The sequence below is a fragment of the Artibeus jamaicensis genome, unplaced genomic scaffold (assembly GCF_021234435.1).
Source record: "Artibeus jamaicensis isolate MK-2021 breed Jamaican fruit bat unplaced genomic scaffold, CSHL_Jam_final scaffold_537, whole genome shotgun sequence".
Taxonomy (NCBI): domain Eukaryota; kingdom Metazoa; phylum Chordata; class Mammalia; order Chiroptera; family Phyllostomidae; genus Artibeus; species Artibeus jamaicensis.
The window spans coordinates 38,994,809-39,022,691 of NW_026522047.1; the positions used below are offsets into that span (position 1 = coordinate 38,994,809).

Below are 27,883 nucleotides of genomic sequence, written 5' to 3' on the forward strand. Positions count from 1 at the left end.
GGCACAGAGTACAAAGGAAAGGAAGGAGCCCAGGGGGCTGGCGCGGCGCCGGCCAGACGTGTGGGGAGCCACACCAACAGTCAGAGATCACAAGGAGAGGTACGCCACACCCAAGAACAACAAGAGCCATTGGGGGCTTTAAGCACAAGGCAGAGCCCATGCACTTAGGTATCTGAGAAAAACACTACCAAGCACCCCCTCTCCTCTCACAGTACTGACCCAGTGCTGATGGCTACCTTGGTGATGACAAAAAGCAGTTAACTAATCCTCATCAACCACTTACTGCTAGGTAACAAGCACCGTTTTCATTTGGCAGACAGCTGGCTACCAGTGATTTTACCAGGTTCCTTTTCTCTCTGCCAGGCCCTGAAGCCAAATATCATACGACTCTGGCTCCCATCTTTTCCCATTTCAGAGATGAGGAAACTGTGGCTCTGAGATGTTCAGCAACCTGCCCGAAGTCACACAAAATTAGAGGTTCCAGAGCCACAAGTCTCCTGGGCAGAGGCTGGCCGCGGCTCATATGTGACATTTGCACACCTGTTGGTCCTTTACTGACCAACAGCCTCTAAAGGCTGTTTAGGTCACTGTTGGGTTTCTACTCACAGCCAGACCCCTCAGGGCCTCCCACAGAGCCAGGCACAGAGGGGACCTCACACGTAGACTTTCTCAAGAAACCAACTCAAATTGACTCAAAATGGCACCGCCCAAACTGTCTACAGGGGTAACAAGAGCACCCAGAGCACCTGGCTGCTGTGAGATTCCAGAGGCTCAGCACTGGACAAGGCAAAGTCAGCAACAATCAAGGGAGGCTGGTTAGGGAGTCTGGCCCTTCCCTCATGACACACAGCTACCTTCCAGGCCAATAGCACTGCCCAAACACCTGGTGCCCAGGAAGAACACCACACATGACCCTGGGCCATCAGGAGACCTGGCTTCTGCCTCCAACCTACAAGGCCAGCCACTGCCCCCACGATGCCTGTTTCCCTAAATGCTCTGTAAAAAGAGAGCGAGAGAGAGAATGAATTAACTCTCTAAGAACCCTTTGGATCCAGGCACCCACTCAGCAAAAGGCCAGGCCCAAATTGGCAGGTGAGTTCTAGTTTTGCACCCAGATGCCCAAACCGTCTTCCGCACAAATGCAGAGCCTGTTGTTGCCCCTGAGAAAGCCACTAGTGGGAAAGAATGGCCAGTCCCACCCTCCGCAACACCTACCCATGTCCTGCTAAGGCAATCATTCAACGTGGTCCATGACCAGGCCGAATATCCCACGAACCTGCTGCGCCTCACTGGGTGTGTACCTTCTGCCCTGGTGGGCTCAGTGGCACCACCGACCCATTTGATAAGGACCACTTGCAGAGTCTATGGACCTGTTTCGCGGTGTCCTTATGCCCTGCGTCCCCAGACTGAATCCTCGTACAATAAGCGTCACATATACTGAGCCCCTAGCAGATGCACTACCTCATTTCATCCTCATTACAGCCCTAGAAGGTGCAAACAGGTCCTACTCAATATTCTAAAGTCGAGAAACCCCAAAGTAAAAGTTTTTCATCCCTACTTTGACAAGAAGCTATTAAACGTCTTTCTTTATTCCAAATGGTCCTAGAGTTTGATCAAGCACCACAGTTCCAAATCCCACAATTACTCAAATCGAAAAAACTTTGAATCCCAAAATATATCAGGCCTCAAGGATATCGGGTAAGGGGTCTTGGGCCTGCTTTACCGACAGAAGAGGCTCCAAGAAGTAACTTCGAGCCCCCGGTAAAGGCTAGTGTAACTCTGCCTGCCCTGAGGAAATCCAACCGCATCCCACACCTCGTGTAGGAGTTCAAATCCCGCCCGGCATCTGGCGGGAGGGCCAATTCGCGGTGCCCAGCACCTGAGGGTTAGAGAGCGGGATGCGGCGCTGGGTCCCACGCTGGATGTGGGCAGTGTGAGCTCGCGGTGCTGCGACCGGAGAACCAGAGAGCGCTCTGCAAAGTTGGTCAAGGATGAGGAGGGGCGGCACGAGAACCGCCGGGTTGGGGACAGGCGAGGAGCCACAGGAGTGCCCCTAACCCAGCGTTTGCCCGCCCCCTGGCCCCTCCCCACACCGCGGCCCCCGCCGAGCCACCGCCCCCGCACATGCGCACTGTAGCCCGCGATGTGGCAGCTGGGGAACTGGGGGGGGGGGCCAGGGCCGGGGGCGGCTGCCAAAGGAGCCCCGCGCCCCTCTGGTCCCCACGGGCGCGGTTTCCCTGGCACTGCCTCGGATTCTCGGGGTGGAGGAGTCTCAATTCCAAAGCCCGGATGTGGCCGAGGCCGGGCGGCGGAGAACGCGGGTGCACGGGGGTGGGGGGCCGGCTCCCCCAGCCCGCTCACTCACCTCCGCCATGGCCGTGTGTGTGCGCGGGAGGCGGTGGCCGCGCCGGGATCCCCGGATGCGGGGCCGCGGGCTCATTGGCTGCGGAGCCCTAAAAGGCGGGGCCTTTGAAGGGCGGGGCCTTTGAAGGGCGGGGCGCAGGCGGGGCATAGTAGGTGCGCTGACTGGGATGCGCGGGACCAGTGAGGGGGCGGGGCGGGCTCGAGAAGCAAGGGTTCGAGGGTCTTGGCAGGACCCTGGCCTTTTTCTTGGTCTTAGCCTGGAAGATGAAGGATGCTACTAATAAAAGTACTGAATCTGGATAACCACACCTGCGTAGGGAACTTTTGTCCTATTTCCTCCTTCCAATAGGTTGGCTAAATATTATTAGTACCCGGTTATTAACTGGTAAGGAAACTAAGTCCTGGAATGACGGGCCACCCAATGCATAAGTGGTAGAGCCAGGACTGAAGTCTGGGCAGAGTGGTTTTTGAACTTTAGTTTTGCACCAGCGATGATCCATCCAGTGTGCCGAAGAACCAACTGGGATGCTTGTGAGATGCAACTTACGAGGAGCTTTGAGCAGCGTGGTGACCCTATACCAAGGAGCCAGAGTGCTGACTGGGCGGCTTCAGAGGTGAATTCAACCCCCCCCCCCGGCGTTTGGCTCTGAATTCATAAAATATTTATGGACCACTTGCACATTGTAAGCCTGTGGTAGGTGCTGGGGGAGAGTTTGAACAGGAGCTAACAGGGGTTTGCTACATTTGAAATTTCAGACCGACAAGTGTGAGCTTCAGGGAGGACGTTTATAGAGAGCACGTAAGGAAGCCGGGAGGCAGTGAGTAGGCACAGATATCCACCAGGACTCAAATGGTAGCGGGGAACAGAGAATTGGAGAGAGCTGGGGAGGTACAATCCACAAAATCCCTGATGGAGTGAAGGGGGAGAGGGCGTGAAGGCCAGCTCCCAGATTTCTGACTTGCACAAAAAAGTGGATGGTGGTTCCTAGTGAGACTGGGACGAATGGGATTGGGGGGGTGGGGGACTCAAGAACCCCATTCCTTTTCCATCTGTCAGCCAGCAGAATACTGCCGGGGTCGTGGTGACAAGGTACTCCTCTTAGACCAGCAGGAGGGAGAGGAGGCGGGGGCGGGGCTGGTTTAATTATGGAGATCATGCTGAGTCTGCGGTCATTGTGGACACCCAGCATGTAGTTAGACACACAAGTCTGGACCTAAGACATTCTGGGGGGAAATTGTGGAAGACTGAAGTGTGACATCAGAGAAACTCAAGACAGTGGAGGAAAGTGATTTGGGAAATAAAGGGCTGTACAAGTCACAGGTGGATATGAACATAAATATTATTATTTTCTTCCTATAATCAATCTTTTGGCCTTCCAGCTTGCCCTCCCTCCTCCAGGCCAAAATTTTTAGAGCCAGCCACACACAAGGTTAGGAAGCACTTGGGTGTTTACTGGGAATGGGGCCTTGGAGGCCAGGCCTGGGTCACTCAAACTTTTTTGGTGATGCTTTTGGGGGTGGCGAGCTCATACAAGCGAGGGGATGCCCGAGCCACCAGGGAAGCTGGGGAAATGTAGTAGGGGTTGTAGCCCTCGTTGAGGTCTTTGCGCACTTTGGGCTTGGCCAGGGAGATGATCCGGGGACTGGCCACCGCCTTCTTGGTGACTTCCAGCACCTCCCAGCGCGCACTTCGGTCAGGAACACACTTCTCTGATTGGACCTTGGGCACTAGAGAGGGCAGGAGAGAGAGACAGCGTAAGGCACCAGAGCCTTGGACGTGCAGCCACTCCCCTTATGAAGATCAACCTGCTAGGTCAAAGTCCCCAAGTTCAGTGGCCTCTCTTTTGAGAAAGGAATGAAAAAACACATGTTCCATCCACACACTGGAATATTACTAAGCTATGAAAGGGAGTGAAGCACTGACAAAGGCCACAATATAAATAAACCTTGAACATATGAAGCTCAATGAGAGAAGCCAGGCGCAAAAGGCCACATGGTGTGCAATTCCATTCATGTGAAATGTCCAGAACAGGCAAATCCATAAAGGCAGGAAGTGGGTTAGTGGGTGCCAGGGGCTGTTGACAGGATGGAGAAGGACTGCTAATGGTCAGGGGGTTTCTCTTTGGGGTGATGAAAATGTTCTAAAATCCATTGTAGTGATGGGTACACAACTCTGTGAGTGTACTAAAAAGCAATGAATGCACACTTTATTTTTTATGGGGGTATAATGAATGAATTGTATACTTCTCTTAAAGGGTGAATTGCAAAAAAAATTAAAATTAAAAAAAGAGAGAGTGAATGGTAAGGGAAAAAAGTATTTTAAATGGCCACGTCCCACATAGGGGGGACTCAGAGGGCTGGCCCAAAGTGTCCTGGTGGCTAGGGTCAGGAGGGGGTTCGGTAGGCCCCTTCCCACTCTCTTCCCTGCTCTGGTGTCGTGGTGGTGAGAAGGGGTAAGCGGTGGCTGCGGAAGTACCTCCCCTTGGCTGGTCCTGCAAGACTCAGCCTCTCCCCTCGTTCTCCTCCTGCCCTCACTGTCCAACATGACTGCAGCCTCAGCCAGGGCCTCTCACGAGTGCCGGTGACGCGGCTCCTCCCAGCCACATGTGGGAGCACCTGATACGGGCTGGAGTTCTCTTCTACTTAATTTAATTTTTATTTTTTTTAAGATTTTATTTATTTATTTTTAGAGAGAGGGGAAGGGAAGGAGAAAGAGAGGGAAAGAAACCCCAACGTGTGGTTGCCTCTCACACGTCCCCAACTGGGGACCTGGCCCACAGCCCAGGCATGCGCCCTGACTGGGAATCAAACCAGCAACCCTTTGGTTTGCAGGCCAGCGCTCAATCCACTGAGCTACACCAGCCAGGGCTCTTCTATTTAATTTTAATGAAATCAATGTATTTAGATCAAATGATTGATTGGTTTTAATTTCACTGAAGCAGCCATACATGGCCTGTGGCTGCTGTCAGGGACAGACAGATCTCAGGAGCAGAGACCCGTGGCTCAGCCAGACTCCCTCCCTGCCACCGCTCTGCCACCCCTTCCTTTACAGCAAGCTGCAGCGCGTGGCCTGCTTAGGGACCGGAAGGGAGGTAGGGATCACCGCTGACCACTGCCTTAGCCTGCATGGTCTGGGAGCTTCAGGACCCTCGGCCTTGAGGGGTGCTGCAGCCTCCTTTTTAAACTCCTTTGTTTAGAGCCTCTGTGCACATGGAAAAGGCCACCCCAGCCCTGTTCTCAGGAGACAGGCCGTGGCTCAGGGGAGGGGCCCTTGATGAAAGAGAGTGGGGTCCCTTCCTCCAGGCAGGCCCAAGCCCACACAGGCCCACTGCTGGACAAGGCCTGTACCAGCGCTTCACCAGGCGGACGGCCGTTCCTTCCAAAAGGGAAGGGGACCTCAGTGGTCCCCTGGGGGGCTGGGAAGACCATGCCCAGAACTCGGCCTTCTCTGGACTCTTCCATGAGAATTCTGGAACATTTCTACTGTTGTAATAAGTCTGGGCTTTTAAACTCTGCTGACTGAGTCCACTGCCACACAGCACACATGTGGACACACAGAGAAACATGGACTCACACTCACCCACACCACTCATGCTCTTCATTTGTCGTCATTTCATTTTGTAAAATGTTGGTCACACCCACTAGCAGGTAGGAGTTTGCTGTTTGAAAGGCATGACCTGACTCTGTTCTTATAAACACACAAACGTGTATTTACAGGTACATCTGAAACATGGACACGTATACGCACAAGTGCGTGTGCACAAATGTGTGCACATTTATATGTCCCTGGTACCCGTGAGAGAGACAGAAACAGATGTGGCAGTGCAGATATACGCACATGTTTGCACTCATTTAACCAATCATTCAATAAGTGTTAAGGAAATGGATACGTGAATAAATTAAACAAACAAAAGATCCTGTAAACAAAGTTAAAAGAAAAGAGATGGACTGGGGAGAAGTTATTCTGCAGTGTTCTCAACAAAGGATTAGTGATCATCTTATACATATAAGAAGAAATGCTCCAGCCTGGGACTGAGCACCAGCCTTCGAACCAAAGGGTCGCCGGTTCCATTCCCTTTGGGGGCCGATGCCTGGGTTGTGGGCCAGGTCCTCAATGAGGGGTGCTCAAGAGGCAACCACACACTGATATTTCTCTCCCTCTCTTTCTCCCTCCCTTCCCCTCTCTAAAAAAATAAATAAATAATTTTTTAATGCTCCAAACGAATAACCAAAAACACAGGAAGTCGGAAACTGGGAAAACGATAGAGCCCAGAGTAAACCAGACAGCCAGTTGCACTCTCTGGTGGCTGTGTGCCCGGGGCAGGGACACACAGGGTCTTGAAAGCATCTGACATCGCAGGCCTGGCGTGTGACAGACCACAAAGGATAAATGGACACATAAATATACAGTAAGTACACATGTTAGAATGCAACAGGCACTACAGAAGAAGAGTGTAGAGAGCAGCCCAGGTGCAGTCCAGAGGTGGGCACAGCCTGTGGGTTAAGTGGGGAGCTCAGACAGGCCTCGCCAAGAGGACTGATTGGAGCACCACCGTACAGGAGGCAGAGGAGTGAGCCTGCAGGTGTCTGTGGTCAAGGTTCCATGCAGCAGGAGTGGACCCTGGCTGGGGAGGCAAAGGGGCAGAGGGGCAGAGGGGAGCAGATCCCAAGGGCCTGTGGGCCACACATAGTGAGACGGGAGCCTTGGGAGAGTCATGAGCAGGGAAGGGTGGAACCCAACTTAAATTCAGCAAGACCTCTGCGGCTGTCACCCGGGAAATGGACAAGGGTGGAAGCGACTGCTCTGGCCCAGGAGCAGATGAGCGTGGATGAGCGCAGGTTCCCAATATGCTCAGAAGGCCAAGCCCACAGGAGTTCTCAGGGCACTGGACATGGGGCGTGACAGGAGGGGGCTAGCAGGGAGAGCACTTGGAAGGTGCACACTCGCAGGCACACACGCGCTGCATGCATCTGTGGCTCTGCGTGTAACCCCACGTTACACCCAGAATGCAACACACTGAACTGCATTAGCTTTGGGTGGGATTCTTTTCTCCTTTAGGCTCTCCCGCATTTTCCCAGTTTCCCACAGTGAGTGTGCATCACTGTGGTCATGGGGGGACCCAGTATTTCATTTGTTTTAAAGGACAGAGAAGAATCAGGCCAACACCAGTTCCAGGCTGTCCTCCACCTCGGCTTGGCTCCCTTGTCCCCAGCCCTGTCCCCACAACTTTCACTTCTGCACCCACTTGTCCTTCTGGTAGACCCACTCCAATGGCACTGAGCTGCAGGACCACGGTCCCCTCTAACTTCCGCCTCTTTTCCTCCCGGGAGCCTGCAACATACCACTTGTCCACAGTAATCTGACAGCTGGTTTGCAGCCAGGGGAGGAGATTAAGGAAGAGGGAAGCACTTATCTGGCAGACGTGAGCCTAAGTCCAAGTCTTCTGACTGTTCCCCTCCCCACCCCTGTCCAGTGGGGACAAACACAAGGACCTACTTACTGGCCAAGTGAAGGAGCCGGTTGTAGTCTGACACACGTGGCTTGGGTTTTGGCACGGGGTCCCATTCTTCCAGCAGGGTGGCTGGAGTCCTGGGCTTTGCCAACTGGAGGATCCTCGAACTGGGGATGGCAATCTGGGCTGCCCTGGACACTTGGGACACCTGGAAACAGAACGAGAGGGGAAAGAGTAAGACAGTCCATAACTCCTCAGAGTCCCTGGATCAAAGAGACCTCGTAAGCAACACCAAGAGATAGATGAGTGAATAGAAAGTTGTTAGTTTGCAATGTGTTCAACAAAAGGCTTGGAAGCTATCATATGTAAAGAGCACCTCTAGATCAATAGCCCAAAAATTCATAGGAGGCTAGGCTAATCATACAGGACAGTAAACCTAAATGGTCAATAATCCTCTCTGTTGACGAGGGAGATATAAATTAAAACAACAAAATATCACTGCAGGCAAACAAACGTGGCAAAAATTAGAGAGTCTGACATTGTCAAGCCCTGGAGGGTGGAGGTAGAGACATCCTCATGCATGGCTGATGGTAGAATATGAGTATAAGCACTTTGGAGAGCAGTTTGTGATTCTCAGGTGAAGCTGAGCACATGCACACGTGATGACCGCCATGCAGAGAAATGCCTGGGGGAGGGGCATGGGGATTTGAGTGTACTGGTGCTCACTGCAGCTGGAGACAACCTAGTGTCCATCAGGAGGGGAGCGGGCAAGCTAACTGTGGTGTATTCATGGGATAGAATATGACCCTGCAGTTAAAATGTTGTTTCTATAGAAATCAGCATGCAGTGCTCTAGAAAACAAATATTGAGAGGAAAAGCAAGAATTAAGATGCCACATATATATGTTAAAAATACAATGATTGTAGTTTATGGGTCTGTGTACATAATAAAGTATAAAATGAAAATAATACAGCTGGTCAAAGTCACACTCCTATTGCTCTGGAGTCTGTTCCCGCTTGTCCGTCCGGCCCCTGGTCCCAGCCCCACTGAGTGGGGTCAGTACCCTGACCGTTGAGGTGAGGGTCCCCGAAGTGTGAAGCACCTACTTCAGACATGTTTATGCTCCAAATGTTGTTCCGGATCCTCGGGGTGGCCAGTTCCCTCAGGCGGCTAGGTGATTGGTAGTCCAAGGTAGACGGAGAAATGCGATGCCTGGGGATAATCCTAGGAGACATCCGCATTTGAGACACTAGTTCAGCCAAAGAGGGGCATGTCTGCACATTTCTGGATGTGTGTCATCTCTTTCTCAGCTCCTCTCTGATTCTTGGGAGAAGGGAGAACCTGGGAAAGTGGAGCCTTTGGAAGACACCTCCGAGAAGGGATTCATGAAAGAATCCCTAACAGGAGTCTCTGTGAGTTCTCAAGACCGGGCAACACTGTCCCGAGGTCATCCCCCCAGGGTTTTCTCCCCACACCCCCGTCATCAGGGCATGGGTCCAGATTTGAACACAGGGATAATAGTTTATATCCAGCAGCTGTCACAGAAAGCTGGGACAGCGCACTTCCACTGGATTTGCTGAGCCCGCGCCTCCTAAAATCAGGTCTCAGCTAGGCCTCTGCTCCAGAAATAAAGCTGCGTTTCCTCGATCTAAGGCAAATTTCTCATATCATCACATCTCTGAGGTCGGTATGCAGCTTATAAATCCTGCCAGCTGGACATCAGAAGCTCCACAGTCATCCTCGTCTGTGTGTGGATGTAGCTGTTCTCACTGAAGTAACCTCGGTCAAGCTGTGTGCGTTCTTGGCTTTACAGATATTAAGTCTAATTGCAGTTTAAATTACCGTCAGATTACACTATGTTCAGCATTAAAGCAAAAGTTATTTTCACAAAAACAGTGTGTGGAACATGCCAGCATCTCTGGATCAAAAAATGATTTAGACTTCCTGTCAAGGTGATGGCGTTGATAAACGTGGTACCTGCCTCCTCCCACAAAATTCTCAAAATTACAACTAAATTACAGACACACCATCGTTCAGAACCACCTGAAATCTGCTGAATGGAAGTCCTACAAGGAGGGAATTAAAGGAGCCATACTGAGATTAGTAGGAGGGGCAGAGATGTGGATCAGGCTGGTCCCACACCCACTTGTGGCAGATAAAAATTGGGAAGGACATCTTGGTTGCAGAGGTCCCTCCTGAGTAGCAAAAGGTCCCAGCCTCACCCCAGGGCTCCCAGCCATGGGTTCCAATGCCAGGAAGAGAAATTCTCATAACTTCTGGCTGCAAACACTAGCAGGGATTGAGATTGAGAGAGATGGAGGGCTTCTGGAATCCCAGAAATTCCTCTTAAAGGGCCCATGCACAGAATTACTGAGACTCACTCCCTCTGCGCTCCTGCTCTGGGCAGCAGCTTGAAAGACACCAGAGACATATGGGGAGGACCTGAATTGTCTGACATCAGAGTGAGAACAAAGAGGAGGGCAGCTTTCCCCCAGACAGATGTGCTGGCAGAGGTCATTGTTCCTTTCATGAGCCTTTTTCCCACAGAACCAGCAAGTGGCGCCATATCTGAGATTCTACCAACCTGGCTCACACTGTTTGCCCCACCCTGGTGATTCCTTGAGGCCCCACTCAACCCAACTGTGGGCCCACCCAAGCTGTTTCCAGTGGCTTTTTCATGCAAATGACCTATCTTGGGGCCTGCTTCAGATTTTCCTAAAATCTCTGAAACAACCAGCATCTGGCCTCAGCAAGCCCCCTATCTCACCCTAAGCACCCCCAGGCCTGAGACTAGCAGCAGCCAGCCTTGGTTCACAACTTGGCCTCACCTAGGCACCTTCAAGCCCAGCACAAGCAGCAGCCATCTGCAAAACACAGATGGTGACGGACTTAGCCCAGAACACCCAGTGGGTAGTTTCAGCGCTCCTCACCCAGAGAGCTGAAGGACCACCACCCAACATTGTTCACAAGCAGGCCCCTGCACAGTATGTCCTCCATGGTGGCCAGAGACTGACAGGCCTGGGGATGAATTCCTCCTATGGATGTGCCAACAGCAATCGAGGCACTGCAACAAGAAGAGGGAGACACAGCCCATACGGGGCAGAGGCTGCACCTCAAGGGCCCAGCTTAGTGAACTGAGAGGCTGTGTTACTGGCCCCTACAGGACACCTATGACATCAGGCCATGCATCGAGATAAGTAATTAAAAGTTATGTCCAAATAACACCAAAGATCATTTTTCCTTTTTATTGCATTTATTGGGGTGACACTGGTTAACAACATTCTACAGGTTTCAGGTGCACAATTCTACAACACATCATCTGCACTCCGTATTGTGTGTTCACACCACAAGTCGAGTCTCTCTCTATCACGACTTATCCCCCATTCCTCCCAGCAACCACCACACTGTTGTCCCTGTCCATGAGTTTTCTCTCTCTTTCTTCCTTTTTGCTCAAGCCCTCCACACTCCAACCAAACCCCCTCACCGTTGTAACAAGCATGAGAGTTCTAAATGATAACAAAGAATTAATTCATTAATTGTACATAAACTAACAATCTCTTACAATTACTAGCTTTTAGAGTCAACAAAACCCATGAAGGTGATAAGTGACATTACTCAGCACTTCCTCTGACAGGTACTGTGCTAAGTATACTTTATGTGTTCTCTACTGCCATCTGTTCTGCAGGTGGAGAATGAAGACCCTCCAAGGTCAAGGGCCTGCCTGCAGGCATCCAGTGTGGACTTGGGTTATCTAGTCTCAGGAACTGAACACTCCCCAAGCTATACCATTTCAATTAAAGGGAAAGGTTTTCTGCCAAACTCTGTCCTCAGCGTGCTCACCCAACCCTCCTCTCCTCACCTAGTGTTGCTGTAATAATCCAAGCAGAACCTTCTAGGTTGAGCCAGCTCCTCCACTCGGCGGGACACTGCTACACAAATGGGAAACAGCCCAACTTGAAACACACCCACTCCTGTTGGGAACCACCCTGCCTGGTTTTAGAAGCTGTAACCCCCCATGGCTAAGGCTAAAGGAGAGACCTTGGGACCCTAAGCCACTGAGGAGACAAAGTTTATCTCCCGGGCAGGAGCACCGCCTCTGCCCACTTTACTTCACCCTGCCTGGCCCCCAGTGCATGACCAGTTAGCCAACAATGGATAAGATTCCTCAAGGGAGGGAAGACCTAAGACAGGCATGGCCACAAGGAGTCCCTCAAGGAAGGACTTGGGAGCTATAGAAAAAGGAGGTGATGGACCCTCCCCCTCAGCTTTGATACAGCCTTAGTCCTCATTCCATCTGCAAGAAATCTTCTAATCTCTTGGCTGCCTTACTTCCCCTGCTTGACCTAAGCCTGAAACAATGCTGGAGGTGGGTGCAGCCCTGTGCTGGAAAGGGCAGGTTCCCCGGGGCAACCAGGCCAAAGAAAGAACGCATAAAATCCTGTGAAACCTGCTTTGCTAATACCCTCAATTTAAATGATAAGGGTCCAAGCCTGAAATGAGTTTGTTTTCCCAAAGTGTTATGGCCCTTTAGCTATCTGACCCTGACTCTAATAAGCCCTCATAGTTCTTTTTTTTTTTAAGATTTTATTTATTTATCTTTAGAGGGGAAGGGAAGGAGAGAGGGAGAGAAATATCAATGTATGATTGTCTCTCGTGTGTCCCCTGCTGGGAACTGGCCTGCAACCCAGGCATGTGCCCTGACTGGGAATAGAACTGAAGTTGTTTGGTTCGCAGGCCCTCCTTCAATCCACTGAGCTACACCAGCCAGGGCTGCTCATAGTTCTTTGAATGTTATCTAGTATTTGATCATTACTGCCTGACAAAGACTGATGAGCTTAATCTGAGAATCTGGGTCTTTGGAGCTGCTGGTTGCTTACTGATTGTAATAATGCTCTGTGTACTTTGATGCATTTGCAAATTATTTTCCCAGGGTCCTGTGAGAGACCAGCAAGCAGCAAGCTTTGTGGGATCTATAGTGGTCCTAAATGAAAATAAGGGGGGAACTATAGGAGAATGTCCTACGTGGCCTGGGCCCAGCTCCCACTCCGAAAGGCTAGTAGAAATCGAGGTCCGGTGCACAGGACCCACGCACGCCCATGGATCAGTTCTCCCATGGGGTATCAGGCCAGCATTGTTCTCCCATTGGGGAACCTAAGCTGCTTTCAGACTTGCTTTTTGCTCAGACTCCCTCACCCTGAATTGAGGCAGCAAACATTTACTGCATATCTTTAAAGTAACTTCCTAAAATCTATGCTAAACCTTCCAAGGAGAGTATAACCAGTTCAACCACTTTTCCCTTTGCATTTGCAAATATCCTTCTTCTGTGATGTAATTAGCAACATCCTCTCCTTTGTTTTCTGTAAAAGGTAACCACCTAAAGTGAACCTGTGCATAGTAAATGAAGAGTATCCTCAAGGTAATGTGCCCAGAAAAGCAATAAAAGCTTGTCAAGGCAAGGGTTGGTGCGCTCTCCTCTTGAGAGAGCAGCCGTGCCATCCCTTTTCCTCCACAGGACTCAGTAGTTCGTGTGAATTGCCTTGTCTCAGCCACAACACCACGGACACTGCTTGCTGGTGTCCGCATCACACCCCCCAGGGGTTTTCTTCCTACTAAATTGAGCTTTCTTTGGGCTAGAGCAATAGGCATGATGTGAGGAACTATGGGCCCAGAGAGCTCAGCACCAGACACTGCAGAGGAGTGACTTTTGCTGTCCCTGCTCTGGAAGCAACAGGCTCAGAGGCCTGAAGTCCCTTACTCAAGCACACAGGATGGGAGTGGTGGGGCTGAAACAGGAGCTGAGGCCCGTCAGTTCCTGGACAGGGTTCATGTGGCTCCCACAACCCCCTGGTTGGGAAAGTAGATTTTGGTCTGAAGTTTGTACAGGCCTAGGGTTTCCAGGGGCTGTGTTCACTGTGTCATTTACTTCTCTACAATAATGAGGTTTCTTGAAGTATTTTATTTGAAGGAATCCAGTGCTCTAAAAAAGGGTAGAAACCATTGTGAGAGGGAAGAAAGAAGGCTTTTTGTGAAGTTAATACTAACCCCCTTTTGACTGTGGTGCAAACTGAGATTTCCTCTGGAGGATTTGCCCCACATCCCTCACCCCTAGGATCAGCTGCCAGCTGGTTCTGGCTCCTTGAGGGGTACAGTCCAGAGATGAGCCCTCTGAACATGGTGGGGGGCAGACACTCCTGGGAGACAGAAGAAGGGGAGGAGCCACAAGGACTCCCAGGGGCATCAGGGCTAGGGGAGCCCCTGAGGTCTCCCCATTCGGAGCAGGGCACTGTTTGGGTGAGGTGGGGATGACCCAACACCAGGAGCCTGGGACAAGGGCCACCTCTGGCCAACCCCTGAGCCAAGCAGCCAGTAACAGAGGAGTGGAGGTGGAAGGTGGGCTCAACCTACCAGGCATGGTGACAGTGAGAGTGGGGTCTTCCAGAAACTTCTCTGTCCAGTACACGGATGGCCTGGAAGGCACCCAGGCGTGGCTCAGGGCGAGGGAAGCCAGGGCAGAGGCTTCCTGCGCCCTGCTCTGAAACAGAACTCGGGGTACCCCATATACACAGACACATGTACGGACAGAAAGACAGTGAAGCAGAGGCAGGGCAGCTGGAGGAAGACAGGGTGGAGCAGCCAGAGGAAAGCAGGAGAGAACAGGAGGCTCAAGAGAGGAGCAGGTCAGAGAGGGGCCCAGGGAGAAAATCTTAGAGTCATGGGGAAATACAGATTATTTTGAGTGAGGCTGAGGTTCAAAGAAGTGGGAAGCTGGGAAAGAAGGTGTAACTAAGGAAAAGGTCCTGGGGCCTGGCTGTTCCCCCCAACATGGGCAGGAGATGGTGAGAGGAGACACCCTGGGACTTACCAGTAGACACAGAACTGCAAGGTCCTCATGCATGGGGAGATCCAGGCATAGCCCTTACAGCAGCACCCCATCCTGCGGTGAGACAGCCCAGCCCCTGCCTTGCTCTGCAGCTCCCATGTGCTCAAATGCCTCTCTCTCCTGGGCTGGCACCCAGAGGCCACCGTCGGCCACTGCACCCCCCACGTCCCCACTGTTGGCACCCTGGCTTTTCACCCCGTGCTTACTATGTACGAAATAGATGGGATCCCCAGGGGCTGCTGTCCTCCTTGCGGACCCCCATCCCTGCCTCCAGCAAGACTGCCCATATCCCTCACCTGTCTTTCAGGACTTGCCAGTTGGTCTTGGGTTTTGCCAATTCAGAAAGCCTCCTCCTCTTCTTCCTCCTTCTTACCATGGAGGTGCCGGGGAACCTCTGAGTGATGGACAGCCGGCTTTGGGAAGAGTTGGGTGGTGAGGCTAGAGTTGCTGGTTTTTTGATCCCCTGTCCCCCAAATCTCCTCACCCTACAAAGGGGCCGCTCTGGGGCCAAATTCTGGCAGCAAAAGATGTGGACTGCAATCTTCACTCCATCAGCAGCCAGATGCGTGACTCTGGCCACGTGGCCCCGCCCCCTCCTCTGCACAAGGGAACAGAGAGCAGCCCCCACCTCACAGGATGGTGGAGGTAATTACATAAGAGGTTTTCTCATCTCACGTGCACCCAGGCCCCAAGTGGGACTGGGCTACAGAGAGGCCCCAGGCAGCCCTCAGACCACCGAGAGGCAGGGTCTTCTCCTCACTCCCTGCAGCCAGGGACTCAAATGTCCTCCCTGGGCCCCCATCACTGCCCTGCACCATTTCCCCCACAACACCTCCAGACACATCACAGGTCATGCCAGCAGATGTCCACCTGCAGCACGGCTCACGAAGAGGGCTGCCGAAGGAGTGGGCAGCAGCCAGCTCCTGCTGACCCACTGGACTCCTTCCTGCCTGGCCAGTCACTGTCCAGAAGAGCCCGGAACGTGGCCCAGTAGAGGGAGGGAGGGACACACACACTAAATCTGCCAGGGGATACTTGGCTGTTTCCAGGGTGTCACTCATTTCCAAAAAAATCACTCCAGAAATGCTCGATTCACCAGCTTTCAGTCCATCCAGAATATGTTCTCCCAGCCAGCTTAGACATTTCTGCAATTTGCAGTGGTTGGAATGCTTGCAGCTTCTGAGCTGGGTGATTTTCCCCATTTCCCTTTCTCCCTAAGTGAGGACCACCCTTCTTGACCTCTCAACTCTGGCATCTGAACTTTTTCCAACTCCAGATTGGCGCTGTCATAGGGTTTTCCACTATAACCCACCTGCAACCTGGACATGTTTGCCGACTTGGTCTCAGAGGCCAGTGAGGGTGCCGCCTAACCCAACTAACACCCTCACCCTAGAATGACTACATGGACCCCGGGGAGACCGGCTCCAGCAGCGACAACACCAAGGCCACGGGCGCATGGGGTGGGCATGGAGATGCTACTCTCTCCCCAGCGCGTGGGCCCCACCCCAGCCTGTGTAAGCCCCACCCCTTGCCAACCTCATCTCCGGTACATCGTCCTCCTCCTCTTTCTTCGGAATACTCTTCAACTCTGTGGGGGCCTCTTCTGGGTCCTGGGCATCCAGGAACTCTTCCTCGGACACCTCCTCAGGGGGAATTTCCTCTTCTTGGTCTTCGAATCCCAGCTCCCCATTATTTAAGTCCTGGTCTTTGGGATCCTGGGACCCTAGGGTCTCATATCCCGTGCTCTGGAGGTTCAGGGTGTCGTCATATCCCCCCCCTTCTGACCCGCCCTCGACCTCCGAGGTACGGTGTCTGAGCAGCGAACTTTGCCGATGGTCCCCCATGAAGGAGGCCCTTCCCCAGCCTCTCAGCCTTGCTCCCAACACACCCAATGAGTCTGTGATCACCAGGCAACAGGAGAATGGCCCGCCCACATTCTCAGCATCCACATTCCATTCTGCAGGTGCCCATCACCTGGGTACTGTCGAAGCTCTGCTTGTGGCCTCCACCACATCCTGTGGGGCAAGTTCACTCCTGCAACCTCAGCCCCTCATCTGCCCTCTCCTGTCACTCTGCCCTCCTGGTCCATGAAAATGCCAGGTATGTTCCCCTCTGCAGGACCTTTGAACTTCCTAGTCCTTCTGCCTGAACCCTTTGCCCACACACATCCCAGGCCAGCTCCCGCTCAGGAAGGCAGCCGCAATCCTGGGTCTCTGCATCCCAACATCTTGTTTGATTTCTCTGCGGTGTTTGGTAGCAGCTGAAACAAGTTGACTTACTTGTTTTCTACTCTGCTTTGTAGAAAGTCACCTCTCTGGACCAGGGCCTGAGACCGTCCCACTCCGCGTGTCCTGGTACCCAGAACGGCAGCCACCCGCAGAAGGCTCTCAGGAAGAACTGTTGAATGAACAGGTAAGTTAGGAGCAGAGCTCAGTGCTAGAACAGACCTGACTTCCTCCTTCATTGCTTCTTAGTAAGAGGCCCCGTCTGGGCTCAGATCAAGGAGCAATGCTGGTGGTCCTAAGTCACCAGGGTTTCTGTCACTTTCTCAGGACTGATTGATGTAGGAGACCTGAGGGGGAAACCGCAAGGATACAAAAGGAAGAAGCCTGTCTCCTCTTGTGTGGGGTTTTTTGTTTTGGGGGGTTTTTTTTAGACTGTCTGTGGTGTCCAGAGCTCAGGCAACTATATCATGACCATGATACCTGCTAGTCTGAGGATGATGAGCTGATGTTGGGTCTTTGGTGGCATTGCCAAGCCTGTGAACTTGGCAACCTGGAGACTTCTGTGGGGGGAGGGAGGCGGCTTCCCAGACAACAAGGGAAGAGGCCACTCCAGCATTCCAGCCTCAGCAGACACCACACGGAACGAGAGCTAACTTGCTGGGCCCAGCCCAGGATGCAGGAGCAGGGGGGAGTAATGCGTCTTCATTATTTTAAGCCACTAATTTGGGGCTGTCTGTTATGCAACGATCCTGCCCTGAGTGTTTGTCAAAGCATCCCGGTAGTCCCGCGGGGTCCTCTGGAGGGAGAACGCCTGACGTCTGCTACACTGGCCTCCTGTTGGCCTGGTCAGACCCCGCGTCCCCACCAGGCTCATCTCATCATTTTGCAGTGAGCCCACCTCTCGATTTTCATGCGGCTGAGTCCTCCAAGGTTCACCTTGAACATCACCTCCTCCAAAAACCCTTCCCTGACCACTCACCTGAAGCAGGGTATGAGTTTTCCTACCTGAATCCATGGGGACTTTTTGGTGGTGCTCCACAGCATTTCCCACGATCTTACTCTACTTCACATCTGTAACTGTCCTTTTACCGCATTAGAGTACCGGCTTTAGCTGGGCGGGGATCGTGCTTGTCTTGCTCCTGCCTGGCATGCCTGCATCCAGAACAGGTCTGCCCCTCGAGATTTCAGCAAACACCTCAAATGATTTTATCTTCGGCAGGCGTTGGGAAGGAACAGCAGTACTGCAGGGCGGCCAAAAGAGGTCGCCCCTCTCAAGGGCATGTAGGCCCCTTTGCCTGTGCTGTTCCCCTTAGTCTTGAAGCCTCCCAAAAGGCGGTCCTCTGAGATGGATTTCGGTATTGTCATCCCCATGGCGCCCAGTGAGGCCAAATCACTGCCCAAGATTGCACAGCATGGAGCGTCGGGCTGCCTCTGGCGAGGCCCCCAGCATTTACAAATTTCAGTGTCTGCAAAATTCAGTATGGGAAAAGCCCATACTGAAAAGCCCTTGGTCAGAGGGCATTTTTTTTTGTGTGTGGCAAAAGCTGATCGATCCATTGCCCTCCCTGCCTCCAGGAAAGAGGTGTTTCAGTGGAGGCAGAAACAAGGACTCAGGACCAGACCCTCCAGGGCTGAATTCCAAGCACAGTCCTGTTCGTATGGAAATGCAAAGAGTGAAAACCACACATAAAGCTTCCCTGCCCTGCTGTCTAACTGAGACCAAATCCGTCCTCCCAAAATGCAAGGGGTGCCCTGGCCAGTGTGGCTCAATTGGTTAGAGCCTCATCTCATAGCTGAAAGGCTGAGGTTTGATCCTTGGTCAGGGCACGTACCTAGTTTGCAGGTTCGATCCCCATTCCCCTGGTCGGGGCGCATGCCACCTTAGTCCCAGTGAGTGCAATCCCTGGTTCAGGTGCCTACAGGAGGCAACCAACAGATACTTCTCTCTTGCATCATATTTCCCTCTCTCCCTCTAAAAGCAATGAGGAAAAAACAATGCAAGGGGTGAAGGAGCTGGGGGTGAGCCCACATGGGGGTCCTGGAAAAGGGCCTGGGGACCCATCACCTACCCCCCACTCAGGTGGTGGAGACACAGAGGGACCCAGCAAGGCCTGTGGGGTCTGAGAAGGGGGTGGACGGTGTCTTGCTTCTCAGAAGAGCCCTGGAGGTGGCGTGGGGCCTCTCCATCTGCTGCGTGTTCTCTGACGCGTAGCAGGGTTTCTCCATGTAGGCACTCCGGGCAGTTGGACAGTTCTCTGTGGAGGGCCATACTGGGCACTGTGGAGATCCCAGCAACAGCCCTGGCCCCACCCACTTGGTCCCAGGAGCATCCCCAAGGGTGACAACCACAGAGGCCCCGGACATCGCCCAGGGTCTCTGAGTGAGAACGGCTCACAGAGGTAGGGCCCGGCGTGGTACGTCCAATTAGTAACAGTGGGATGAAATGCGCACCATCTGCTCTTGTCTAAAATAGCACATCTCTCTCCCTCATTTTTAAGAAACTTCGGCTCTGAAAAGGGCACTACACTCGTGATTGATTTCTCAGGCCCTGAGGGGGAAACTATTTTTCTCCCACAGAGGCAAGTGGTTTCATGGCTGCAGCAAAGACCCAGGAGAATTTCGTTCTCACAAAAGTCTGGGTCCCTGCAGCCCACCCCTGGCCAGCTCGAGATGGAGGGGAGGAGAGGCTGCTCCCTGTCCTTTTGGAAGGTTTTTCCTTTTTGGTGTCAGATACCACGTACCCCAAGTGCAGGACTTTGCACAACAGACCACAGCCGGGTACCAGCCCCAAAGCCCCCGGCCCCTCTGCCTCCCCTCCCCGTCCCCCACAGGGGCGACCGCTGTCCTGCATTCTCAGAGCATTGTTTATTCTGGCTGACTTCGACTTTATATAAAATGGAATTTTTTTCATATTGAGCTTGTTCTGTGTGGTTTCTTTAGCCCAAAACGGTGTGAGATTCCTCTATGTTCATTGTCACCATGGGGCAGCGTCCCACTGAGGGCATATACCACGATTGTTTTAGCCATTCCACTGTTCATAGAATTTGGGTGGTTTCCAGGTTTTGTGCACTTCTCACTTTTGAAGGCACAGCCACTCTTGCTCTCATTCCAGTGGCTGGAACAGGGTTATGGGGCCATGGTTGGTTGCAAGGCAGCTGAGAAATGTAGTCTACATACACACACATACACACACACACACACACACACACACACACACACACACAGATAAAGACTGTCATTCTATTTCCAGAGCATCTAAGAAGCAGCTGGCATTCTGCACTGTAGGTACCTTTGCAGTAGGCAACTGAAAATCCTGCCTCTAACGGGCTTAAGCAGAGAAGCAATGTGTTATGACCTCCCAAAAGAGGTTCCTGGGCTCCACTCTGCTGCTCTGTGATTATTTTGGCTATGCCTACTTTTGCATTGTGTTCATCCTCAGATGGGCACCAATATGGCTGCCGCTGCTCCAGACATCTCATCATGAAGCTGCAATGGCCATAGGCAGAAAGGGACCATTTTCCTGGGCCTCCCTCTTAGGAACAAAGGAAACTTCTGTAGTCAGCAGAATAACAACACCTAAAGAACCTGTGAATATGTTTTGTTATGTATCAAGGGGGAATCAAAGTTCCAGATGAAATTAAAGTTGCTGATTGGCTGATTTCGAGATGGGAGATGAACCTGGATTATCTAAATGGTACCAATGTAGCCTAAGGGCCTTTATAAGTGGAAGCAGGAGGCAGAAGAGAGAGAACAAGAGATGATAACATGAAGAATGATTCCACGTTGTGAAAGGGGTCATGAGCCACCAAATGCAGAGGTCTCTAGATGCTGCCTCCACAACTCTCCTTCACATTTCATTGGCCAGGAGGAAGTCCAATGTCCACACATAAACCAGTCTCCAGCAAAGGGGTGGGACATCAATAAGGATTTTCAGCACTCAGGTTGGATAGGCTTCCCAGAAGTCACACAGGGTGGGGAGTGGATTCCCAAACAGTAGCCAGGCTTAGTCCACAAGCAAAAAGGAGGCTGGTGGGCAGACCATGGCCCTGGAAGCATGAGGGATGGAGCAAAGGGAGGTGTTTCGTGTGCACGGAGCAGTCATGGAGGGCCTACAGGGCGAGGGGCCACTTGGAGATGGCTGACGTGGGCTTATTATAACTGCAAATCAGAGGCCTGCTGCCTTGCCCATCCAAACCCTATGGCCCCAGGAATTTAGACTCTGCTTGGACTGGGTTGAATTGTGTCTCCTCAAAAAAACATATTTTAAGTCTTAATCTCTCCCCCACAACCATTGAGCTAAGAGGACCAGAAGGAACTTCACTCTCTGTGGTTCCCAAAGCACTCTTAACCCTAACCTCCCCCAAGTTTGGTTGGGGTGGCCTCCGCCTCCCCGCTGGGCCCCCTCCTCTGAGCAGTTGCCTGCTGATCTGGCTGCCTGCATCTGTTGTCATGGCAACCTGCTCGGGTATCAGGGTCCCCCTAGTCACTGGGTCAGATATGAGTATTGTTTCGATGTGAAATTTCCCAGTCTTGATAACTGTACTAGGTTATTGAAGAAAATCTTTTTTTTAGAAAATATGTGGCTCTGTGTTTGTGGATGAAGAGGCACTGAACCCCCAATGTCATCTTCTAGGGTTCAGGAAATGCATATCAGTATATGTATGTGCAAGCAGCCAACCGATGGAGGGAGGTCCGGGCACAGGCAGATGTAGACGCAGAATATGACAAAGCAAATGAGGCAAAATGCAGCCAACTGGGGAATCCTGGCAGAGGTGACAGGAGTTTCTGGTACTTATCTTGAAATTTTCTGTGAGTTTGAAATTATGTCAAAATTTAAAGTTGTGAAGCCCTGGCTGGTGTAGCTCAGTGGATTGAGTGCGGGCCTGCAAACCACACGATCGGGGTTCAATTTCCAGTCAGGGCACATGCCTGGGTTGCAGACCAGTTCCCAGCAGGGGACACACGAGAGGCAACCATACATTGATATTTCTCTCCCTCTCTCCTTCCCTTCCTCTGTAAAGATAAATAAATAAAATATTTTTAAAAATACAGTGGCTCTGTTTAAAAAATAAAATAAAGTTGTGAAAACAACATCCAAGACCCTCAGACTTGACTCTGCAGGTCTCAGTATGCCCAGGACCCGACTTAACCAGAGGCTGAGGACAAGGAGGGTGTTGTGGGTTGGATCATCCCCCAGACAGATATGTTCAAGTCCCAATTCTTGGCACCTGTGACTGTGACCTTATTTGAAAACAGAGAGTTTGCAAATGTAATCACATCAAGATGAGGTCATACTGGAGTAGGTTGGCCCTGAAATCCAATGACTAGTGTCTTTATAAGAAGAGGGAACTGTAGCCCTGGCTGGTGTACCTCAGTGGATTGAGTGTTAGCCCGCAAACCAAAAAGGTCACTGGTTTGATTCCCATTCAGGGCACGTTCCTGGGTTGTGGGCCTGGTACCCAGCTGGGGGCTTGCAAGAAGCAAACGATCAATGTATCTCTCACACATTGATATATCACTCCCTCTCTTTCTCCCTCCTTTTCCCTCTCTCTAAAAATAAATAAATTAATATTTAAAAAATAAAAATACAATAGGGAAATATGGATCAGACACATGGAAGAGAAGGTCATGGAAGACAGAAGTGGCAATTGGAGACAAGGGACACCAAAAGCCAGGAGAGGGCCCTGGAACGGACTGCCCCACGATGCCCTGGAACGACCAGCCCTAAAGATGCCTTGATCTTGGTCTTCGGGCCTCCAGAGCTGTAGAGAGTAAGTTGCTGTTGTTGAAGCCACCCAGTGTGCAGCCATTTGATACGGTCATCCAGGAGCTGAGTGCAGGGGGCATGTCCGGTGGGGAGGCAGTGGTGGGGCTCCCTTACCCCCTTGGGTCCCACTCAACCCACTGGGGAGCACTGGCCAGGAAGAGCTCACCATGAACCTGGACAGTCATTCACATACACTTCAAGCACATATTCGGTACCTATTCTGTGCTCACTGACAGAGAGTAAACCCAGAAGTAAACAAAAGCAATAAAAATCTCTGCACTATGGCTGATTTCTTAGCAGGGAGATGACCATACACACAAGGGAAGTGTGTCAGAAGGGGAGAAGCCAGCAGGGATGCGATGTGGTGTGGGTGCTGGTTAAGTAAGGCGGTCATGGGGGTTTTACCATGAAAGGGACTTTGCACAAAGATGGGAGGAAGGAAGCTTTGGGGCCTGGAGGACAACACTGGCGGGGGGGCACAGATGAAGGACCTGAGGTGAGGGTCGTTGGAGCCCGGAGAGACCCCATGAAAACACTGAGGTCAGAGAAGAATGACGGGTTGGGGGGGAGGACATAGGAGACCCCATTACATTGGTGCTATGACTTCAGGACCTACCTGCCACCTGTGTGTAGTCTGTACCAGGCTACACCTGCATGGGAAGGCTTCTCCAGCCTGCAGAGAGGGGGTGTGAGTGTTATGAAATTTAAGGGGTTCATCGCTTAGGGTGCTCCATTCAAGAATGAAACATGGGCCCTGGCTGGGTGACTCGGTTGGAACATCGTCCCATGTACCAAAGGATTGCAGGTTCAATTCCCAGTCAGGACGCGTGCCTAGGTTGCGGGTTTGACCCACAGTTGGGGTGTGTACTGAAGGCAACTGGTTGATGTTTCTCTGTCACATCAATGTCTTCTTCTCTCTCCCCCCTTCCCCATCTTTAAACCCAATAAAACATATCCTGAGGTGAAGATTAAAAAAATAAGAATGAGCCATGGTTATTGTAGTTTTTTATTGTAATTTACTTCCAGCAAGTAAAAGACGTGGGTACATATTCAAAGCTATGTCCTAAAAGGGAGGCTTAGCCAGTTTCTTATATACATCATTTGGTCAATTACATGTTGATTTCTTTTTGTGGTTGTGTGTGACTTTCATCCCAGTGAGTTCCTGTCAGCTCTCTCTGTTTACAGCTGGTCTGCAAAATACTGTGCTCCACTTTAACACTTAGCAAGAATAACATTGGGTAATAACATTTAGAACTGTCCTGACCTTGAGGACCACTGTCCTATGTAACAGAGGGGCAGACATGTGAAGGACCATCTGGGCTGAGCAGGTACCCACAGATCTGTTGCTTGTGCCAGTATAATTTTATGATGGCTCACCCATCAGCTCACCCTCATTAATGTCGTGCAATTAAAACACTCAGGTGGAAGATCAGGCAGTAAAAATTAGCCCCTGCTGACCAGCCAGAGAGAGACCCTGGGAGTGAGAGTTCAGGGTCTGCAACTGCCTCTGGAGGTGGGAGGAGGCTGGCCTGGCCGCCCTCCCCACCCCTTGCCCACTTCTCAGGAAGATGCAGGACCTTAGCCTCTTGATCGTCAGGTTGTTCTTGCAGCAGATATTCGTCAAGCACCTACCATGTGCCAAGCACTGTTCTAGACCTGGAAAGACAGGGCGGAGATGGCCCTCTGAGAGCGCTAAAAAGAAAATAAGGAAGGCTAGGAAGAAAGGGGGTGGGATGGGCATTTTGGATGGATGCCCAGGGAAGGCCTTTCTGTGGTGAGGGTGCTGTGGACATGTGGGGAAGGGAACACCAAGAGGAGAACACAGCCAGTGGGAAGGCGGTGAGGCGGGACGGTGCTGGCCTGTTGAGGGAACAGCAGGGAGGCCCTTGTGGCTGGAGTGGGATGAGTGAGGAGAAGAGAGGAAGGAGGTGAGGGGAAGGAGGTGACAGGGTAGGTCGTGCAGGGTCCTGTGGGCTAGGGGAGACTTGCGCTTTTACACCAAGGGGCTCGGCAGCCAGGGAGAATGGTGGGCAGAGTAGGACCGTGCCCACTCAGCTCTCACTGTCACCCTTTTGTATCTCCTTCCAGGAGGACAGGCGGTGGGGTCCAAAAGCTAAACCTGACTCAGGTGCTCACAGGTGCCCTCTGGTGGCTATGAGAGAGCACAGCCTACAGGCAGACCCAGGACAACCAGGGTTGGGGGGACTGCGCTGGTCCAGGAGGGATGGTGGAAGCAGAGAGTTGAGCCCAGTAATCGCAGGGACAGAAAAGAGGGGGAGGCCAGAAGGTGGGACATTTTAATATTCTTTTTATTGAAATACAATCTACAGCAAAGTGTATAAATCATAAGTGTATCAAACACAGTAACGTTTTTAAAAAATTGAAGTCACGTAAAATAAAACATTTAAAGTGATTGATTGAGTGTCATTTACCACATTCACAAAGGGCAACCAGCACCCTATCTAATTCCAAGACACTCTTCATCATCCCTAAGAAGCCTGGTCCTCATCAGCAGTCACTCCCCCTCCCCCCTGGCAACCACTAACCCACTTCCTGCCTCTGAGGACTTGCCTGTCCTGAACGTGTCACACAAATGGAATAACACGCGGTGTGGCATTTTGTGTCTGGCTTCTCTCCCCGAGCATCATGTGTTCAAGGTCCACCCACGTTGTAGCGAGTGTCAGAGCTTCCCTCCTTCCCATGGCCGAGTAATAATAATCCATTGTAAGAAGGTACCATTTATCCATTCATCCATTGATGGACATTTGGGCTATTTCCACCTTTTGGCTATTGTGAATAATGCCATTATGAACATTAATGTACAAATTTTGTTTGAGGGAAAGTTTCTAATTCTTTGGGGTATCCTGGGAGTGGAATTGCTGGGTCGTGTAGTCATTCCACGTAGAATGTTTTGAGGAAGGGCCGGTCGGTCTCCCACAGCAGTTGCCCCATTTGACACTCCCACAGCTGTGTGTAAGCTGGCGGGGATCTTTTCCCATCCTCACCAATGCTCCCTATTCTTCGGTCTCGTGCTCACAGCCTTGAGTTGGCGTGAAGTGGTATCTCCTTATGATTTGCATTTCCTTGATGACTGAGAACGTGGAGCGTCTTTTCATGGGCGTGTTGGCCATTTCTCTGCGGAGAAGTGTCTATTCAGGTTCTTTGCCCATTTTTTAAAAGATTTTATTTATTTACTTTTAGAGAGAGAGGAAGGGAAGGAGAAAGAGAAGGAGAGAAACATCAATGTGCAAGAGATACATCAATCAATTGCCTCTCACAGGCCCGCTACTAGGGACCAGGCTGGCAACACAGGCATGTGTCCGGACTGGGAATCAAACCAGCGACCTTTCGGTTCGCAGGCCGGCACTCAATCCACAGAGCCACACCAGCCAGGGCAACTTTGCCCACTTTTTAATTTGGCCATTTGTGGGTTTTTTGTTACTGAGTTGTGAGGACTTTTAAAAACATATTCCAGGTACTTGACCCTTGTGAGCTCAGTGAACAATATAAATAGACTCACCACAGGGACCACTGCCCAGATGGAAATTTTGACAGTGATGGCTTCTCAGAGGCCGTCCTCATCCCCCTCTGGCCGCCACTCCCCAGGCGGCCATCCGATTTCCATCATCATAGATTCGAGTTGCCTGTTCTTGAACTCTCATAAAAGGAATTGCACATGTCCTTTGTGTTCAGCTTCCTCACCCAACATCAGTGCTGAGGTCCGTCCAGCCCGTTGTGCGCAGTAGCTGCTCTTTGCAAGGGCAGTTCAGTGTGTGTTTGAAAGGCAGAGCCTTCTGGGCTCGCCGGTGGGTGAGACTGAGCAGGGCTGACAGAGAGGAGTCCATGGGCTCACCCCACGCCGCACCCTTACTCCTCATGCCCCACCCCTCATCTCCCACACCCAAACCCAGCACATCCCCGAGATTCTATATCCTTAGTCTACAGGCAAGGCTGCATTCCCTACCAGTCAGGGAGTACATGGCAGAGCCTCACCCCACAGCCCTCCGTCGGGCCTGCTGCTCTCCCAGCACCAGGTCTGGGTGCCATGCTAGTGCCAAGTCAGCCCTCACCCCCGACACAGAGTGGGATACAGGGTACCGTAGAGGAAACTGAGTCACAGCAAAGAGCGTGACCTGTCAGAATTCAAACCCAGGTGTGTCACCCAGGCAGAGTGTAGAGGGCAGGCATCTCAGGGAAGGAGGGGCCTGAGGGGATATGGGAAGGGAGTGTGAGTAGCTTGAGGGCTTGGGGTCTGCACCAGCCCTGGTTCAAATTGTCATCTTGCCACCTGCCAGCTGGGTAGTCTAGGCATGTCACTTTGCCTCGCTGTGCCTCAGTCTCTCCATGTGTCAATAGGGTCTACAGGGTCCTGGCACAGTTTCAGTGGGTCCTCCTCTCACCAGCATGGCCCTGCAGTGTGGATGCATACCTCATCTAACCCTGGAGAGAAGTGATCATTGACCGGGGGAGGGTAAACTGAGGCCCAGAGAGCCACGCAGCCCGCCATGAGCAGTGGAGCCAGGACTTGTGCTTTTGCAACTGGTGTTGACCCGTGGTCACTGGCACCAATTCAGCACCGGTAGGAACCAGCCTCCAATTTCGGAAGTGGTGAAGGTAAATTTATTCCGTGCAAACAAACAGCTCAACAGTTGGACCACACCAAAGTAAGGTGGCCATCTGGCAAGGTCATTGTCCAGCTAGATGGCTCTACTCCACCAGCACTATTTTGGAACTTCAGCCCCAGCCAAGGAAACACAGACCTCAGTGGAAGGGGAAAATGTGATGCCCAGCTAGAATTAGGGGAGCTGACTTATGTAGACAGAAGTCCCCACCACTGATCCCCAGTTGGTCCATCCTCATGCAAATAGGGACCTTAAACATCACAGTCTGATTGGTCCTGAAAGCACTCTCCTGATTGGTTGGAATGGAGCTGCTCTGACTGGTCAGTAAAGATGCTACTGGAGATAACATAGTCTTGTGGCACCAATTGGGCAGGGAAAACCTCAATACTATTGGTGGAAATATAATTCCAGCAACTCCTGTATAAAAGAGTTGGTACATCTGGCAGGCAGGTCGGTGCAGGTTTCTCCCTGAAGTGTGGTCTGTGTAAGAGGCCGGGTTTAGAAACGTTTAGAAATGGCAGCTAAGCTCCGTTTTTCCATTTGAGCCCAGTTAGCCACCAGGAGCCCTTCTT

The 27,883-nt window shown here is 51.7% G+C and overlaps 2 protein-coding genes across 3 annotated transcripts in view; both read right to left on the bottom strand.

The window, feature by feature from the left end:
- MIER2 (MIER family member 2) overlaps positions 1 to 2,402 on the bottom strand; it is a 29,596-nt gene extending 27,194 nt beyond the window's left edge. Inside the window, exon 1 of one of the 2 annotated variants that reach the window (XM_053658603.1) lies at positions 2,366 to 2,402. In XM_053658603.1, coding sequence (XP_053514578.1) covers positions 2,366 to 2,374 — 9 coding nt within the window. In that variant the 5' untranslated portion in view covers positions 2,375 to 2,402. Of the gene's footprint in view, positions 1 to 1,879; positions 1,900 to 2,365 lie in introns of those variants that run through there. The other variant, XM_053658606.1, reaches the window with a different exon arrangement.
- Positions 2,403 to 3,795: 1,393 nt separating this feature from the next.
- On the bottom strand, positions 3,796 to 16,541 carry THEG (theg spermatid protein). Its single transcript, XM_037139100.2, is given in 9 exon segments — positions 3,796 to 3,911; positions 3,946 to 4,092; positions 7,866 to 8,025; positions 8,924 to 9,041; positions 11,677 to 11,746; positions 14,223 to 14,284; positions 14,680 to 14,751; positions 14,994 to 15,110; positions 16,234 to 16,541. Coding segments are annotated over 9 exon segments (1,170 nt in total).
- Between the last annotated feature and the right edge of the window lie 11,342 nt (positions 16,542 to 27,883).